The 17,934-nt window shown below is 46.9% G+C and overlaps 2 protein-coding genes across 3 annotated transcripts; one reads left to right on the forward strand and one right to left on the reverse strand.

Annotated features, from left to right (window-relative positions):
- On the forward strand, window positions 1–3,478 carry LOC128266968 (uncharacterized). The gene is made up of 3 exons (XM_053003758.1): window positions 1–90; window positions 1,503–1,634; window positions 2,039–3,478. Exons 1-3 carry the CDS (start codon window positions 1–3, stop codon window positions 3,476–3,478), a joined length of 1,662 nt encoding a protein of 553 aa, XP_052859718.1.
- A 596-nt stretch (window positions 3,479–4,074) lies between these two features.
- On the reverse strand, window positions 4,075–16,913 carry LOC128277814 (uncharacterized). 2 transcript variants are annotated; one of them, XM_053016343.1, is made up of 5 exons: window positions 16,777–16,913; window positions 7,219–7,591; window positions 5,683–5,757; window positions 5,363–5,616; window positions 4,075–5,300 (listed from the first exon to the last, which is right to left on the reverse strand). In XM_053016343.1, the coding sequence occupies exons 2-5, from the start codon at window positions 7,339–7,341 to the stop codon at window positions 5,111–5,113; spliced, it is 642 nt and encodes a 213-aa protein (XP_052872303.1). In that variant the 5' UTR covers window positions 7,342–7,591; window positions 16,777–16,913; the 3' UTR covers window positions 4,075–5,110. The 2 variants fall into 2 exon arrangements, with proteins under 2 accessions (XP_052872303.1, XP_052872304.1); XM_053016344.1 differs by having other exon boundaries at window positions 7,219–7,579; window positions 16,777–16,871.
- Window positions 16,914–17,934: the final 1,021 nt, after the last annotated feature.

Below are 17,934 nucleotides of genomic sequence, written 5' to 3' on the forward strand. Positions count from 1 at the left end.
ATGTTGTATCCTGCCAAGCTGCGATTAGCGATGCTCGTGCTACTACTGTGGACGGTGGCGATGACCAGTGCCAGAACGCTGCCCAGTCGAGTAAGTGACTCATCGCCGGCCGTGCTGTGCCATTTCGAGCTTGGCCACTTTGCGGTTTATCACCATTTACGCCGGACCCCAAACATGGTTTGTGGTTTTGTTGTGTGGCTTTTCGGCGGAGCTCTTAATGGTACCGTTAATGCTATGTTAATGCTGTTAATGGTACCATTGAAGTCGGATAAACAGCACGGATATTGTAAGACACAATTGTTGGCTTACACATGATCAAGAATGGAATGTAGGCTATCTGTTAAGAAGAAAAGCAATCCACTATAGCTTTTCTTCTATTTTATTTTATTCTGTTGCAACAATTTTGCAGTTCAACGATTTTTTATAATAATTATTCACCACAAAGACCAAAAGTTTTTTTATTTCAAAAACTAGATTCACTCTTCTCCAATGACTTCATTTATCTTTTATTTTTTAGAGAAACTGACGCCGACATTTACTACAGTTTCTGGTACAAGGTCGTGATCTTGGTCTATAATCACCAGGGCAGTGTTTCCAGTGTTTTATTGGACCTTCAAGAGTTAGCATAAAATTTCCTTTAAAGGTGGTTTAAGCATGGCCTTTAAAAGTCATTCATCAAAACAACATTCAACTTTTGATACACATCTTTGAGCCAGATCAACACCTAAAAACATCATGGGCGGGCACTCAACTCTGACCTTTAACTGATCGACATTTGGTCAGTTTTTTTATACTCCTCGATACAGTTCGAGTATCCGACAAGAAATTTAAAAAACATAACGGATTACTTTCGATAGCTTAAAACGGATTACTTCCGATAGCGAAGAAAAGTTCTTACTGCGTTCAAGCTGCAGTTTGGTAGATCCTACGCATTGCTATCGTAAGACATCGTTCACAATGGATTAGCAGCCATATGGCTTTCGTTTGATCCGTTTTGTATATGCAAACAATTATATGGAACTAAAAGAGACAAACTCTTCTTTAATTGACGGCGGCGGTTTAAACTTGACTCCACAAAGTCTCATCGAAACCGCAACAGCTGTTGAACTGTTGACCTCTAGTTGTAACCTGTAGGACCTGTTTGAAGCACCCTCGCAGCAGCAGATAAAGATCGTTTCCGACAGACAGGCTTCAGGGCTTCGGCAGCGTCATCAAAACTTCCCACCGTGCGTAATAGCTTCCGGCGTTTCCGACTTTCCCGCAGTACAATGAACCCAAATGCGTACCAAATTTGGGAACGCTTCGTAGCGCCACCTCGTGCCACCGTGCCGACGATCTACATGTCCGATAAGTGCGGGCCGTCTTCGGGCCAACGTTTTATGAATTAGTAACAAATTGATTTTATTGATTATTTTGGGGTGCTTTGGGGCTGTGTGAGTGTCTTTGCGTTGCGCCAGTAATCCACCGACTAATTCCACCCACACGTGTGTCTTCCATTGCAGAGCAAACAAGTGAAAGTGTACAGCTACGTGTTGCCTGCTGGGGCCGAGGAGATACGTGACGACATTAATCACTCGTTTGCGTGCGGCAACCGTAGCGATGGGTTCTACGTCGACATCGACAACGACTGCCAGGTAAGGGGAAGCTTGGGTGCCGAACTCGAACCACGCGGGAGCCAGCGGGAAGGAGTCCACGTTTACGATTCTCGGATGGCGGAGAAAGGTGCTCCATATTTAGAGGGAAACCGTTTCTATTTTCACATCCGATCGAACAGTTCAATTAGGTTCAATTTCAAGGCGACGTGTAGGAAGGCCAACAAGTCATTAGCCGGTGTCCTGGTGGTCACACCCACCGAGGAAGCGTTTTTTGGTACCGTGTTTCAGTTATGAATTCGGATAGTTTAGTTTTGTTAGCAAAATATGCTAGAAAAAGAAAAAGTTTCTGGAGGTAAACGTAGATATTTGGAAAATCTCTCCTGCTAACTTTATGTTAAAAATTGTGTGTACTCTCTTACTCTCTCTTTACACTCTGCCAACAGATTTTCCATCGCTGCCAAGACAAAGCCCGGTTCAGTTTTATCTGCGCCGAGCGAACCGTCTTCAGCCAGATGTACCAAACGTGCGTCCACGATGGCCAGCTCGGCTTTCCGTGCGAAGACTCCGCGCAGTACTACCCGGAGGGTGAAGGCTATGAACCGACGGGTGCCGAGTCACAGCCAGCCAAGCAGACTTTCCAGCCAGAGCAACAGCCAGATGCCGCGCCGCAGGAACTAGAAGAAACTCCTCAATCGCCATCGAAATCTTCGGAAATCTCGAAACCCCAGAGTACCGGTGTTCAAGATGATGTTCCAATGATCGATCCGATGCAGAATGCGATGCGACCTGCAATGGTCGTGAAGGATGACGAATACCGGCCCGCGGATCAACCCGCTTACCAGCAAGTGAGTGCGGATCTGTTTGATTCGGTAGATGAGGAAGACCCGGACGTACCGTCGGAGAATTCCGCTCAAGAGATAGTGGACGAACCGGAACCAGTCGCAGTCGGAGCCACTGAAGAGGCGGGCTCTATTCAGACCACAAGCGGCGAGGATACGCAAGAGGTTGAAGTTATGGACGAGCCCACGCAACAGGTACCGACCCTTGCCTCGGAACCATCCGTGGTGCCCATCGATGTAACTGCCAATGTGGAAGTGGAAAACTCTCCCACAGATGACACAAACGCCGCTGACGGCGTTGAGTCAACTTCATACAAAGCGGAAATTTCACCACCAGGTGTGCCACATCTGGCTGCCGCATCGCTTCTGAATGCGGTCCAAATGGTCGAAGAACTAGAACCGATAGTACATGATCTGGGCGTAGAAGAGAACGAAAACCTTCCACCACAGCTTTCTACGGATGGCCAGGCAGTAAATGCAATGCCCACAAGTGACACTGCCTTGGAAGACAACGAAGTTCTCCCCGAAATGGGTACACCCGTGGCCAATATGGTAGCAGCACCGACGGCCGATACCGTCGACGAGCACGTGATTCCAGTGGCGATACTGTTCGACAGTGACGTGGAAAGCGGCGAGAAGGTTAGTGACCTGTCACCAGAACCGTTGAGCAGTGCGGAAAAGATCGGTGAATCATCCGAACCGGAAGCCATCGTGAGCGGCGAGTACAACGAACTGATACCCGTATTTACTCCTCCGGAAGTGGCTGACGTCATACCGGAGGTGATACACGGCAGCGGCAGCGAGCTACCCGTTAGCGATGTAGAAGACACGTTAGCAAATGATCTGAAAGCCCCGCAACTGTCGGAACGACCACTGGAAAGTCCCGCCATTGCCGAAGAGATGCTGCCACAGCGATCACATGGCGAGCTTCCGGAGCTGATCGTGTCGACCGAGTTCCATCTGGACTCCGTCACCAAGCGGGCACCGATTCGACGAAGGAAAACGTTCCTTTTCCGAGCCGATGCCATTCGGGCGAAGGTATAGAAGCGGACATCGCAACTCGCAACCTCCAATAATCTGCTCAATGGCGATTGATTGAGCCCCTTTATTGCGGATCAAGGGCAGGCTGGACGAGCCGGCCCTTCGTCCACCGTAGGTTAAGTTAATTTATTTCAATCTCGAAACTCCCAACTCGGTACGGTCACGGCTTTGCTAGATATCAGCTATGTCTATGATTAGACGGCATCCTTCAAAGCGATCGAACTGCTGTCGAAGTAAAGTGCTCCAAATATTCCAGAACGAAACCAGAACGGGGGAACGAATTTGTGAAATATTGCCAATGAAAGAAATTAAGATACTCTGATGAAAGAAAGCATATCCCTGACGGATAGGGCCGGATGGGGCCGATGTCGGATCGGATGAAACACGATCCGTGAAACTTTACGGTTCAATGTTTTTTGTATGTCTTATCCCTCAATCTTTCAATCAATGTTCAATGTTTTTTGTATGTCTTAGCCCTGAATCGCAACATCATATTATATTACATTTTCTCGCTTTTTCCTTAATTGGAAGCTAAACAAATAGAATTCACTTTTGGTTTGTTCTAGTTCTGAGTCCCGAAAGGTAAAACCAACAACTGCTCAGCGACAAAACAACATAAACATAATTTATTGGTCTAGGTTACCTAGAATGGATAAACCAAACGGAGCAAAAATAATGTTATAATTGTCCTTATGTGGGGAGCATCACTGAATGGTATTGTATTTAAGAAAGAAATCAACACTGATTCATAGATATTTACATTTGATTATGTTCAGACGATATTGGTTTATCAGCCAAACGAAACAATTTATGAAACCAGCTGCAAAATGGCGTGTCAAGTAAAAGCTATTCCAAAACGTTACATTTGAATCATTCATTTAAAATGCTCAACATTGTCGTTGTGATGGTTAATACTTGATCAGTTATTATATTATTTAACCACCGTTTGGACTGCGCTTCATCTAATGCACTGTGTGGATAATTTTATCAGTTTCGTCCATTATAACTTCCATCAGTGTCTTTTATCTTCTTGAGGTTGGTTAAGCCTTCCTTGGTAACTCACGATCGATTGAAGTATTTGGTGGGGCAACATGGTATATGGTATTGTTCTAGAAGGTTTTCTCTTCTCCATAGAACGTCGTCGGTCTTATAACATTTGCACTCATAAACGTTTATTGGATTAAAATTACTATACAGTTCACCTTCGGAACGCTGCCGGAAGGCTGGATATGCTCCAGCCAATATGCTTATCGTTTAAAACTATTATCTACGGGTCCCCGTCTGATCGTTTGTACAACATCATTTCGTTTCATTTTTCGCTCAGCTGTATAAAAGGGATAAAAGCAGTTCTAAAACATAATAAATTTCTTAGGTGGCAAACGAAACGACAAGCAGTGAAGAAACAAAACCCTGCATTTGGTATCTGTATCGATATCCGTAGGCAACAACGGTCCCCCTCGGTCTCGGACTTTCTCCCTGACGAGCGGATCTCTCTGTGGCGACGCTACTTTAGACACTTCCTTTGCGGAGCGTACGGTTTAGGACTAGGATTTGCACTCAGTTTGGTTCCGTGCACGGTTTTGTGTGTGTGTGTGTGTGCGTGTATGTGCGTATTGTCGTCGGCTTCGCAACGCATCACGCTTCCGTTTCCTGCTCGGTTATGTCCAGCTGCATCTCCTCCGGTGTCCGCAGGTCGATGGCAAACTTCTTCCGTATCGTCTTCTCTGGATCACCGCCGGCGTTCTTCTCTTCGGCATCCTTGACCCGCTTCGAGTAGTCCTGAAAGGAGGCGGCCAGCGCAAAGGTCAGCTTCCGTGCCATCGCCCTAAAAAGTGCGGGATGAAAATTGGATTTAAAGTGGCCAAACTTGGGACCGGACCAACCAACCTGCTGTCGCACACGAACGCGTGCACATCGAACGGGTTTTTCTCCTTCAGGTTGTAGTTTTCCTTCACAACGATCATCGCAAAGACGCGCGTGTAGACGAGGTCCTGCACGCCGTATGAGATTGTGTCGATGGTAAAGTTCGACACCTGCGTCACCTTCGAGGTGATCGACTCGATTTTGACCCCGTCCAACGAAACCGTTAGGTTGCAGAACGGAAGAATCCGGTTCGGGGGCAGATTTTTGGCAACGCTGACCTGTGAAGGGAGGGAAAATTCTCTCAATCATGTCCAATGTCCGAATGCGCGATCGTCGGCACTTACTAGATGATCGACTGGAAGCCTCGTATGCTTGATACCCCACAAACCGGTCGCTGGTTGACTGCCAAGATACTTGACCTATGGGGTGTAGAAAATACAAGAAATGAAAACATATTAAATAAAGTTAAGAGACTAGATTTTGAAGGTGTTCATGACGGTTTTGCTTGAGAATATTTAAGTTTAATGGGTGGGTATTTACTGTAAGAAAGCCAAGTAAAATAGCTTCCCACCCAGTACCAACGCCTATTCTACAAAACCATAATTAACGATGATTTTCGCTTTTTTCCGATAGGTCAAGCGTTATGCCCTATTCACGCTGTGTGATAACAATAGTGGCGAACCGACACAACAATGCACTTTGAATGCTGGCCCCATGTTGTTGGTTCATCGGCAGCCTCCAAACATTGGCTTCATTTGGCGTGTTTCGAAGGTCCATTTGGAACCGGTCCACCGATCTACACGAAGGCAGCAGCAGAAAAGAGCCCTCAACCTAGGCGAAACAGATATTTAAATGAAACTTCAACAATGCTTCAAAACGCTTTGTCCTAGTTAACCACAATCGGCCAGCGCCAAAGCATGAAAGCATACAATTAAACATGCGCTGTGTGCGAGAGAGTGTATGCTTTGTGCGGTGCTACTCTCTGTTGTGATCGGCAAAGAAAAGAAATCGGCAAGAGCATTACAGACAGCAGCAGCAGCAGCAATACTTTCAATGGCCAGCATCACGCGGCAACATTGTTTTCGGCGAACCGCTTACATACAGGTCTTGTACTGGTGCACAAGTACTTGTAGGTAGTGGTCAACAGCCCGTTTTATGCTACGTCAGATCGCTACCCTTTTTTCTAATGTTTTTTAACCCATATCACTCATCGTGGTAAAATTTAAAAACTCAAATTCAGATTCGTAAATTCAATACTCAATTCATACCTTTAGTATTGCTTTGATCGATTGAATCTTTATTTGAATCAAATTGTTATATTTTTCTAAACAAATGTTTCAAATAACAGATTAGTGACAATAGTGACTATAAGGACTTTTCCCTTTAAGCCTAGCAAATGGATCTATTTTAGAGGTACATTTTGATGTCCATTACCATTATGCAAATCGAAGTTTAACTAACGAGTGAAACACACAAAAATCAACAATAACAAAAACCGGTTAAACACTAATTGGAGGCCTAATGCGTGTGCGAGGCCACGAAATCAGGGTTCTGATGACATCCGAACCGGTCCACCTGATCTCTATGGCCACATCTGACCAACTTCAACGGACATTGGTTCCACGGAAGTTCATGGTTGACGGGCGACCAACAATGCACCCAGAACGCTGTGGGTGTGACGCCGGGATCGACGGGACTAAGCGGAAGAACGGAACAATGCAGCGGAAAACTTTCCCCCTCGATTCTACTCTGTTCCTGTATAAAAACGGTGTATAGAATGCCCTCACACGACGAGGCACGCAAGCGGAACAACGTCCGAGCCCATCATCATTATTTCCGGTCCAGTGGACTGCCGAGTTGCCCTTTGCCCGTTTGCTTACCTTAAACGAGATCGGAAGATCCTTAACGGTCACTTGTACATCCGGGGAATCGTTGTTGTTGTTGTTGATGTTGGTAGTGGCCGGGGCAGTAGCTGCCCCTCCGGTGGTGATCTTTGCAGACATCTTCGGAGCCGCCGGATGGTGGATGGTTTCAGATGGATCACTTGATTCACTGGCGCGGAGCACTTTCTTGGCATATGTTTTTCTTATGCTTCAATTTGTATCACTAGTTTGTCTTTTCCGAGAACTTTCTTCCAGAAACCGCTAGCTGGCTAGAACGTGCGTCAGGCTTCGCGGAAATGGCGACCGAATGCGTCATAAACGGGCGGCGAAACCCAAGCGTTGGACCATAGCGAAAGATCTGCAAGCATATCTGGAAAATAAAAGTATTTCGGTGCCGAATGCCGAACGCATCGAATTAAAACCAAACTGAAATCAGCACAACATACAGCGGACCAACCTACAACGTCGCAGCGTGTAAACGCAACCGAATCCCGACCGGCGCGTTATGAAATGACGTGACGCAACCCATGTTGTCCCAACAAAAAACAAATTGTCGCCAGTTTGCGGTTGAATCGGCTCCCCGAGCCGTTGTGAAATGCGTTTTCCCAAAGAGAAGCGAAAACCGCGAAAGCTGACAGCGTCGAAAGGAAAAGCTTCATCTTCGTGCGTGGTGCTTCGACCCTTTTCTGCTAACTGACCGGCGGACAGCTCTTGTTTGTGGAAAATCAAAACCCTCACCGTGGGTTGGGCCGTGGTCATCCGGTAGCCATCCCGCTCCGGTGGTCAGCCACCTGTAACCCTGGCGTTACTTCACTTCCAGTTCGCGCTGTCGCCACGTCAGAGTCGCACTAAATTTATATGGAGTGTACTCCTTTCAGTCTTTCTCTCTCTTTCTCTCTCACACATACAGTCCCTCGTAGTCACGTGGCGCATCATGTTTCCATTTATTTCCGTAAACTTTTCAATCGACTTTTCGGAACCCGACCGGGGCACAGTGACCGGGCGCGCAATAAAAGTATGTGAAATCTCCTTTTTATATTCAAAGACCACCACCCACCACCGCTCTCTGCCTGCCACCGGTCTCATTAAAGGCAGATCGTAAAGTTGGGGTTAGAAAGCGGGAGCGTTACTAGCTACCAACTTTGGCCCCGTACTGCAATTCGGCAAAGTTTGTACAAAGTTTCTCCAGCGTTTAATCGTTTTGCTTGTAACTTCCTTTCACAACACTTCTATTTGGCTTTTGTATTATGGCAAAACTTTATTCCTTTTTAATGCTCTTTGCATCGACTCAATTAGTGTCACTATTAGTTGCACTTTCGTTAGCCATCGCTTTAGACGACCCAACAAATGGTGGCAATCAATTGACAGAGTTTGCCATTTTTTATGATAGTTGGGTGTTGAATTTAAGAAGTCACTTTGCCCGCCACAATTCTCTCCCAATTTATTGCTCCGAACCACCACACCGCATTGCGTTTCGGTGCATGTTCACAAACACTACTCCGTGCGTGCGTCAGCACTGAACAATAAGTCTCCCCAAACGGGCCAAAAAACAAACACAAAACAAGCAGCGAGAGAACACTATAAATCGAATCGATCGGGCGAATGAAAATAAACATAAAAGGCGTGAAATGCACGAAAGGCGCTCACACCGTGGGGCCGGCCGCCGTGAGGGCGATTGTTTCGCACCAGCAGGCCGCGTCCAAGGCCTGCGTCAGTGGCCGGCGCGGGTGCTATTGTTCTTTTGTGGCACCCACCCACCGTAGCGCTACTTCCGGTTGGACGCGGCCTATTTTTTACGCCAATACGCGGCTCAAACTTCACGCCACGCGACACGCTACCTCGTATACGGCTTCTGACGGTGTGCAATTTACATCTGGCCGTGTGTTGTGAGTTGCGAAAAGGTTGCAAGGCGTCTCCTATTCTCGCTCGTTTCGTAATGGAAATATGTTTGTTCTAAAAAAAGTTACATAAAATATTAAAATTTCGTAGGCTAAAGCGTAAACACTCAAACATTGAGCGTAAGCACATTTCAAATCTAATTTGGGAGCGGAATATAATTCCAATTAAACAACTATCAAAATGATAACAATCTTTTCATCATACATTTTTCACTTGAATAAGAAAAAAGAAAAGGGAATTGAAACTAATTCATGTAAATATTCGAAAGGCAGTGAGAGTGATAGAAAGAGAAGGAAATAATTATTCATCATTCATTCGTTTTTCTGATTAACCGAAATTAAAGTGAAAATATACAAGATGGCGATTACAAAACCTAAGTGTAGTAAAAATGTAGAAAGAACTCAAAAAAATACACAAAAAATAATGCAAAACAATCAGAAACTAGTGGTCTAAATAAACAGTAATAAATACTTCATAAATGTGTTGTTCCTATAGCGAAATCCATGAACTTTAAAAAAGGAGCATAAGTACAACAAAAATATTCCTATTCCATAAACCGATTGAAGGGGGTAATGTAATATTCATAATCCTGTGCGCGGCGTGTAAGAAATGCCACAGAAGTCACTAGGAGAGGAAGAGAGCTATTTATATGGCCCTCGGTATTGGCCGTGGTCCAACAAGATGCCGGCCAGTTCATCGATCTACCGTACACATTTAGCCCCGCAGCACGATCCGAACACGGTGCACTAAACTGGTGAAGCTAAATGCCAGTGGCAACGATGAGTCATGAAATATTCACTAACGATGCACCACAAAATGCACCGAACGCACGGGGGCGGAACATGCACCAGAGAAGCGCGTTTCGTTTTTCGTTCCCCCTGTGATCGGCGATGCTCCGTCTCCGAGCGAGAGAGACAGAGAGAGAGAGAGACGTTTCTACTGTTGGTCACGGACGAGCTGCGCCAAACGGAAACACCTGTTGTGTCATCCCCGGGGGTTGCGTTTCTTATGCTGCTAATGCCTCTATCAATTACTCGCGTTTGCCCTTCCCAACAGGTAGTGGATTAATTGTAATTTAATCTCGTCCCAGTTCGGGCCAGGCTGGAGCCGTGCTGGCGCGAAATCGGTTAATTGATTGCACTTTTACTCATCTCATTACCCCCGACGATCGCCAGAAGATTAGCTCATCGTAAGATCGTTTGGTGAACGCTAAATGGCTTCACACTAAAAGATGCTCCCGTTGCCTTCCAAATACACTTTCGGAAAGAAAAATAATAGCTCACCTAGAAGAGTTGTTATCAGGCAGTCAGTGTCGCACTCGTTTTGTTGGTCATCTGTCATAAATGCTACAGTTTGCCCTTGCCTGTGGCCTATCTTATCTTGTCCAGTCAGGTCGACTCATAAAACGTTTGAAGTTGCTCAAACAACAACCACGATCGACACGGAGTATGAGTAGAATAATGGAACCACAAAGACCCATCAATTCATAAACGGTGACAATGTCCTCAAGGGTAAGGTGGCAAAATGATGGCCCACTTATCAGCATGTCAACGTGTAATTTGCGTGTTGTGTGTTAGTTTATTTTTTCTATTTTCTCGTTCACTTGTTCATACGAAAGTGATTGAAAAAACAGAACCATTTAGCAACGGATATTTCAAACTGGACGCTTCTTTGCCTGCCTTTGTCTTGTAATTATTTGGAAAACATTTCTGTTCAAAGTTGTATTAAACTACAATGTAGATTGTTACGAAAACTATGACGAAAAAGTTACCCATGAAAAGTACAATCCTTTTCCAATTTTTTTTGAGCGCCTCAACAACTCTTTTATAAATTTGTGGTTCAAAAAATTCACAATTTGTGACTGTGGTTTGTGGTTCATATAAATTTCACGCTCAATATAGCTTTTTTTAGACTTGTGTTCTCTTGTGTTTTTTTTTTGAGCTCAAATCTTTCTCGTCGATCTCTAAATAGCGATCCAAAAAAGCCACCTTGTCTTGACTTGTTAATATTTTAATGGTTTTATTGCAGTGCCTTGTGCCACATGCAAACACTTTCTTACGGTCGAGGCGTCTCTTCAAAAGCCACGACACTGCTTCGAAGCCAATGCCTACCGATCGGCCGAGGGAAAAATTTCTCCTCCAACCGAAACGCGAGTGGTACCGGAAACTTTCATGAAGATGGCGGCAGATTTTCTTTTGGGTCGATTTTTTGGACACCCAAGTAATGGTCCAAATTCGGCCCGGGCAATCGACGCCGTTTACACAATCCACATCCACAATGGAGGATGCTGCGGAGGGGCAAACCGGTCCCTGCCGGTGCCGATGATGGTACGCGGGACACCATTTTCTCCGCTCAAGTACAAAACGGTGGTGCCCGGTAAATTGCCCGGGCCCGGTCAATTATTCGTTTGGTGCGTTCGGGCCGCATCCAACGGAAATGGCGTCGGAAAATTTTGGGAGCCTCCCTAAGCCCGGCGGAAGATCTACCGATCGAAGAGCTCACCACTTACGACGTGTCTCGCGCCATTCGCGGTGATCGGTGCACCGGCCGGCGTTGAAGCACAACTAAGGCCGGCCCAAAAGCAATACAAAACTGAAATAAAAATCATTAACATTATTATAGCACGGCGTTGGCATCTGTGAAAGGTGGAAAGTGAAGTGAAAAATCTCGTCGGGTGCACGAGAGTGAGTGGGGGTGCCATTAGGGGTGCCCAAAAACGCTCAGTTTTCACCCCCGTTTCTATTGTTTCGATTCGCATTTCGTTTCGGCACAAAGTTCACGCTGGACCGGCATCGGTTGGGCACGCGATGCAAAAAAGAGTGCAGCAAACCTAGCTTCGTACAGCTTTGTCACAACAGAACGATTGAAAACAGCGCCAAGTTGATCAAATCAAGCCCAGAATATTGACAGATCGTCAGAAATTCGCCGAAGAAATGGCGAAGAAATTGAAATAATGAGTACAAAAATCAAATCAAATCAAATGACAAATGAAGTTGAACTCGATCCATATCTTCACAGAGAGAATATTCAGAATATTAAATTTATATACTACATGAAGGTTTGTTTCGCAACTCTTGTTATAGGAGCTCCCTGTTTGATTAAAGTTACAACTCGCTTAGTTCAGCGTTTCTGAGGCATGAATGTGAGATTGTCCCCAAAAATACAGACAAACAGCCAGACCATAAGAAAAATTGCAATTAAAAACCAGGCGAAAGGCTCTATACAAACCTTATCTTTATTTCAATTTCCGGCCACTAAAAAGTGCGGCCATAAACCATCCCATTACTCCATTCCGTTTGGCGACGAAACCCGGTCGGCACGGTCGGTGATTGATGTTACCTTGATGACCAGCCGAAAAACCGCCAGTGACACTCGCACGCTAATGACGTACGAACAAATGACATCGCGTGGGTGGAGGATGACTTCGATGGGCAACGTTCCTATTGACGGGGGCCGACGGGAAACCTTCAAACCTGTGCGCCGAAGGCCTTCCTCCCAATCGTTCCCACAAGCATCACACGGTATTTCACCGTAAGTTTTTTGGCTCTCTTTCGCTCCGCGGGTTGACCCCGTGCGTAGCGGAACTGGCCAGAGTTTCCGGCCGGGGACCGCCTAACGGGGTTCGCGAAATCCACATTTCACTTTTCTTCGCGTTTTGGGGTCCATTATGGTTCCATTGAGAGCTTTTGGCACCAACTCTCTTTCCCTTTCATTTGCACGGGGCCACGGGGAGGCCAGAATGGGCCAGTGGTTCGAGAGTATCCTAACCCCCGTCAACCGTAAACCCGACCATCGCCGGCTCTTGCGAGGGTAGCAGTTTTCCGGTGTCTAGAGTGGCTGCATCAATATAAAAAACCATCTCTCCCGGGCTGATGCGTTGTGGAAGATATGAACGATGTCCAATCAGTTGAGGTAGAAAGTGAAACGGTTGTATTTAGCGCCCAGGTGACTCACCAGTATCGACGCCAGCACCACCTACCATAATGAGCTTCACCTTGACGATCGACTCTGTGGCGTAAACTCTCACTCTTCACACTGAAACCACCCGCCCAAAAGAGACTCCAAAGTGCAGGTTAACGAAGCGTGGCCTTAAGATGGGCGAAGAGTAGCTGAAACCGCGTTAGGCATTGACGTGATTCATTTCGACCTCCTTTTCGAGACCCACCGAACGAGAGGTTCTTCTTGGAGACTTGGAGAGTTGATGGAGTTTCGGCACCTGCTGATTTAGAGGGCCGCCCTGTAAGTCGATACCATCTGTTGCGTTTACTAACCAATCCTCGGGTTTAGCAACTTAAGATCCCACAAAGTAGACCTCAACTACGAAGAACCCTGCTGAGCATCTCGTCCGGAATGTGTCTCAAAAACAAGAGGTTATGTTGGCCTCAGGTGGTACAGGTGATGCTTTGCGTCAACTCGCTAGTGGTTGCGTTGTCGTCTCTTATCTTATCGCCTAACGAGAATCGAGCAAAAACTGTAAGGGCGATCGACCTACACTGAGATAGGAGATAGTAAACCGCTCGGTTGCTGATAATTTCAACCGACGCAGTTCAGTCCGTATGGGCTACAACAACGTCCCTAAAGGAGAGTGAAATTTCGCAGCAAAGCTAAACTGGAAGCCGATTCTTCCACAAATCTTCATTTCGCACAACACTTCGATGTGGACACCACTTCTAGGCTCCGATGTACGCCCACCCGAAACAACCTCTCACATGTTCTCGACCAAAAGGGGGGCCGAAAACCCTGGAGTAGCTTGGTGCGGATTGGATTCGCTGCGGGGTATGCTTATGCTGCAATGCCATCATCACCTACGCCATCCCACCGGGCCAGCAAACGACTGACGCAGCTATGGCGGACCCGCTACACACCGGGAGCTCTAACGGGGAGTGCTGAATACACTCGAATTATTCAATCGATGGAATCATTTCCACAAATTGATAGGCAACACATTCCACTCACCGGGGCGCAAGCAACGGAACCGCCAGTTTGAGAACGCAAATCGGTGGGCTTCCAGAACCGGATGTGGGTCACAGCGCAGTAGGTGTTGTCGGTGAAGCAAGGTACGATATCCGATGCCGCTATTCACCGCGCCACTGGATCCTAAAGTCTGGCATCTTGCGATGCTCATAATGTTTCCATCAAACTCAAGCAGATGTTGCCAGTCTTTTTAGGTTTAGCTTTGGTGCGGGGAGATTAATATCTTATTAGCATTATAAACCTATCATTACTTCACTGGTAAGGGGGGACAAAGTAATCGACTTTGCGGTTTTCTGCAATCGAGTTAATAAATAAGTCCGTAATAACCCCATATTGCAATATGATAGGGGATGGTTACAGCAAAACTTGGCCACAGTAAATTAACTCCAACTTCTATGCCTGTTAATGGGCTTCATTAATAAAAGCATACTATGAAACTTCATTAGTTGTGTAACATCCGAAAAATATCCTCTGTTTTGTGAATGGAGCCAAAATCAAAACACTTCCTTTATTCGGACCGTTGATCCGAAACTAGAATCCGATTGCGTAAACGGAAGGATAATTTTAAAAATGTGAAAATATTCCCCTCGTTTATTTAAAAAGTCAACTGAACCGCAACATCAAGAATGAAAATAGTGCGGAAACATGCTTATGGCTCACCAAAATTGGCCTGTCGATGTTGGAACAACAGTCATAGCTGACCAATCAGCTTGCTGACCTGGAATTTGGTACAGTATTGGATAGGGGCAAGGTCAGCAATCACTTTAAACCGAAAATCTGCCGAAGTTTGCTAAAAACATTGTTCAGCTCACCACGTAGACCCATGAATCAACAGCCACTTGCCAGCATGGAAAGGCAGCTGAAAAGCGGCATGCAGCATCAATATTATGTTGAATGTTTGCAATCCTCCAAACACCTCACACAATTGAGTTTGGAATATATATGGCCATCGCAAAAAGCAGTTGCTGAGAAAAGTTCCTTAAAAATGTAGAAAGATGCCAAACAACCGGATCACGGCAGTGTTGTCGAATGAGTCGTGTTTCGAAGGCAACCACTACACCTGATAAGAGCTTTCCATTCACGCACTCCGTTATCTTCAGACTCCAAAAGGAGCTAACGGACCTAAACGATCGGCAATTCGCAATATTGTAGGCGAATATGCCTTATCACTCACATCCGCTTCCGATTGCCCGGGGTGCCAGTGTGCCGTTAAGAAAAAAATTCTCGAAACGAAGAGTCGAAGATCCGAAGAAAACCTAGTTAGGACCTCTGAATTGTTAAAACACAAATCTCCCTCGTTTCGAGTTGGAATGGAATGGAGTTTGGAACACAAGTACCAGCTCACGAGTGGCGTCTAATTAGACTCGTTCGCGAAACCAACAAACGTAAACAATAACCGCAGCGACCCTCACGGTCTTCCGAAAACCGCTTGCTTGGCATACCAAACAAACGACCGCAGCCAGGCCAAGGCGGGCGGCCCCAAATCGGCTCCAGGCGTTATTTTTAGCGCAATCGCAAGCAAGTTGACCCCTGAATAAAATCGGCAACCACACACACACGCACACACACACACTTGACCACCCTGGGCATGTAAACAAATGTATGGATGTGGCTGGCAAAGGTCGCGTCGACACCGAAAAGGGTCCCACCCGCACTCGACGCACGTTTCGCCAAACCAAGCAAGCCAAGGAGATGTAAACAAACGGAACGGGCCGGTCCGGACCGCTCATTGCTAGTAATTGGCTAAATTGAAGCCAATTGTGGGGCGCGGAATGAGCCGTGGTGACGGGAGAAAGGGCCGCGCAGGCCGATTGGCAAATTGGCCAGGTCCATGGAAGAGAAAAAGGTTTTTTCACGTTTATTTTTTCCGGCGTTCAGCGAATGCGTTTTGATTTGCCACTTTCGACAAACGGCGCGCCATCGTCGACCAGATGTCCTGACTGCGAGCCGAGCCGTTACACTTGATAGGTGGAGAGTTTGCTAATCGCGCGAAAATAGCGGACACTTTCGCGAAAACCTCTCTCCCAAAAATGGCGCACTTCCGGGCGCGATAGGAAGGCTCCGGAGTGATACCCAACGATGGGATCGGTCAGCGTAAACACGAAACGACAACCGGCACCGTGCATCGTGCATCGTGCACACGGTTTGACACGTTTCCACCATTTCCGGCCAATCGTTGCGTCTCATCCGAGTGAAGGCACTCCGAAATTAGCAAACTCCCATTTGCAGCTGGACCCGCATTCGGGAAACGGTTTCCGTCTCCGTCACCATATTTGCATATTCGCCTTTTTCGCCCGTACATTTCCCGTGTGCTGCCCCAGAGTTAGTGATAAACACACACACAGCTGGCGTGCGGAGCGAAACTGGAACACACCAACAACACCTGGCAGGCGGGAGTGAAGAACAAATTGGAGGACCCCGCGAGTAAATCACCTCGTCGCCGGTCGCACCGATGGGGAATCCTTATCGATGCTTCCGGACGACAATCTCCTAACCTCACATTGCCAAGCCCAACTACGAACGGCACCTGATTTGCGCTGACCACTAAAGCCTTCACCACTCCCGAACGCTTTGATTGCACCGATGTTTTGCCAAAAACTCACGAAACTGCCCGCGCCTCGGAGTTCGGTCCACCCGACGGCGGGTTAGCCTACATATTTTCCGCCGGCGGCTTATACGCACCTTCACACCAAACACAGCACACTCACAGGTGCACCACACACAGCACACTGGCGAGTAGCTCTCGCACGGTACGCGGTTTGGTCGGCAGAAACCTGCGTCTCTAACGTGCCTCGATGGGACGATGGCTCGCGGATGACTGATCCGCGAGGCCACGCGGAGCTCACCTGCGCCAGCGGCATTGCGTGGCGCCGACCGCGGCTGGCGATAAGACCGGGGGAGAGCGAGCGAGAAAGAGCGCACGTGTGGGGCCGAGAGGAAGAAATGAGTAAAGAGTTGGCTTAATGTATGCCCCTGTGTCGGCGAATTAGTCAGCCGCTCGGAACCCCGCAGTCCCCGACTATTAGACTGTCTGTCTGGGGGTCTGTCCCGATCTGATCTTTCGGCTGGGGAGAGAAGAATATAATGTGCGCCAAGCTGAACCGACCGTTGGCGAGGTACGACCGAGGGTTCTCGCGCCCTTTTCTGTTTTTTTCGTGTTTTCGGTTCGGTTCCATTTCGCTACCCCCGCTGTACAGGTGGGGATAGAACATGTGCCAGAGTTTGCGGAGTACACGCTCTCCAGTACGGGTACTTGCCATCCGTTCGGTAGTTGTGCTGCTTGCAAAAAAATGCAACAAATAAATGAAATCATTTAAGTTTTCTGGTTCCCGCTACACTTCAATCGAATGAGTGCCTCCTATCGCGCTCTGCCAGAGGCTCTTATCGGCTGTAATCGTGTACTTTGCGCGCACAAAAAACATTATCAGCAACCTAGGGGCACGCGAATTCACTTTTCGAACCAGGCGCTGGTACTCGAACTGTTTCACGCACCACGGCACGAGTTTCTTCGTTCGTTTCTCGGGTGCTGTTTGGTCAACATGCTTTTGGGAGAAGCTAATAAGTAGTCGATAACTTGATACTGATATTCATACTTGGTGGACGAAGGCTCTCGACCGCGAGCGGTGGAAAAATTCCTTAAACCAGGCAAAGACCGCTCGACGGTTGTAGCCGGATAAGTAAGTAAGTAAGTAAGTAAGTAGTCGATAGCTTGACTAACATAAGACTGACACACTGCAGTGCAGTAAAGCAGCAAATAGTACATCCTTAAAAATAATGTATTTTTTTCAAACGTAACACAACACTTTTCGTAGATCTGTAAATAACTACATTTTAGAACAA

Source organism: Anopheles cruzii, chromosome 2, assembly GCF_943734635.1.
Source record: "Anopheles cruzii chromosome 2, idAnoCruzAS_RS32_06, whole genome shotgun sequence".
NCBI classification, from domain to species: Eukaryota; Metazoa; Arthropoda; class Insecta; order Diptera; family Culicidae; genus Anopheles; species Anopheles cruzii.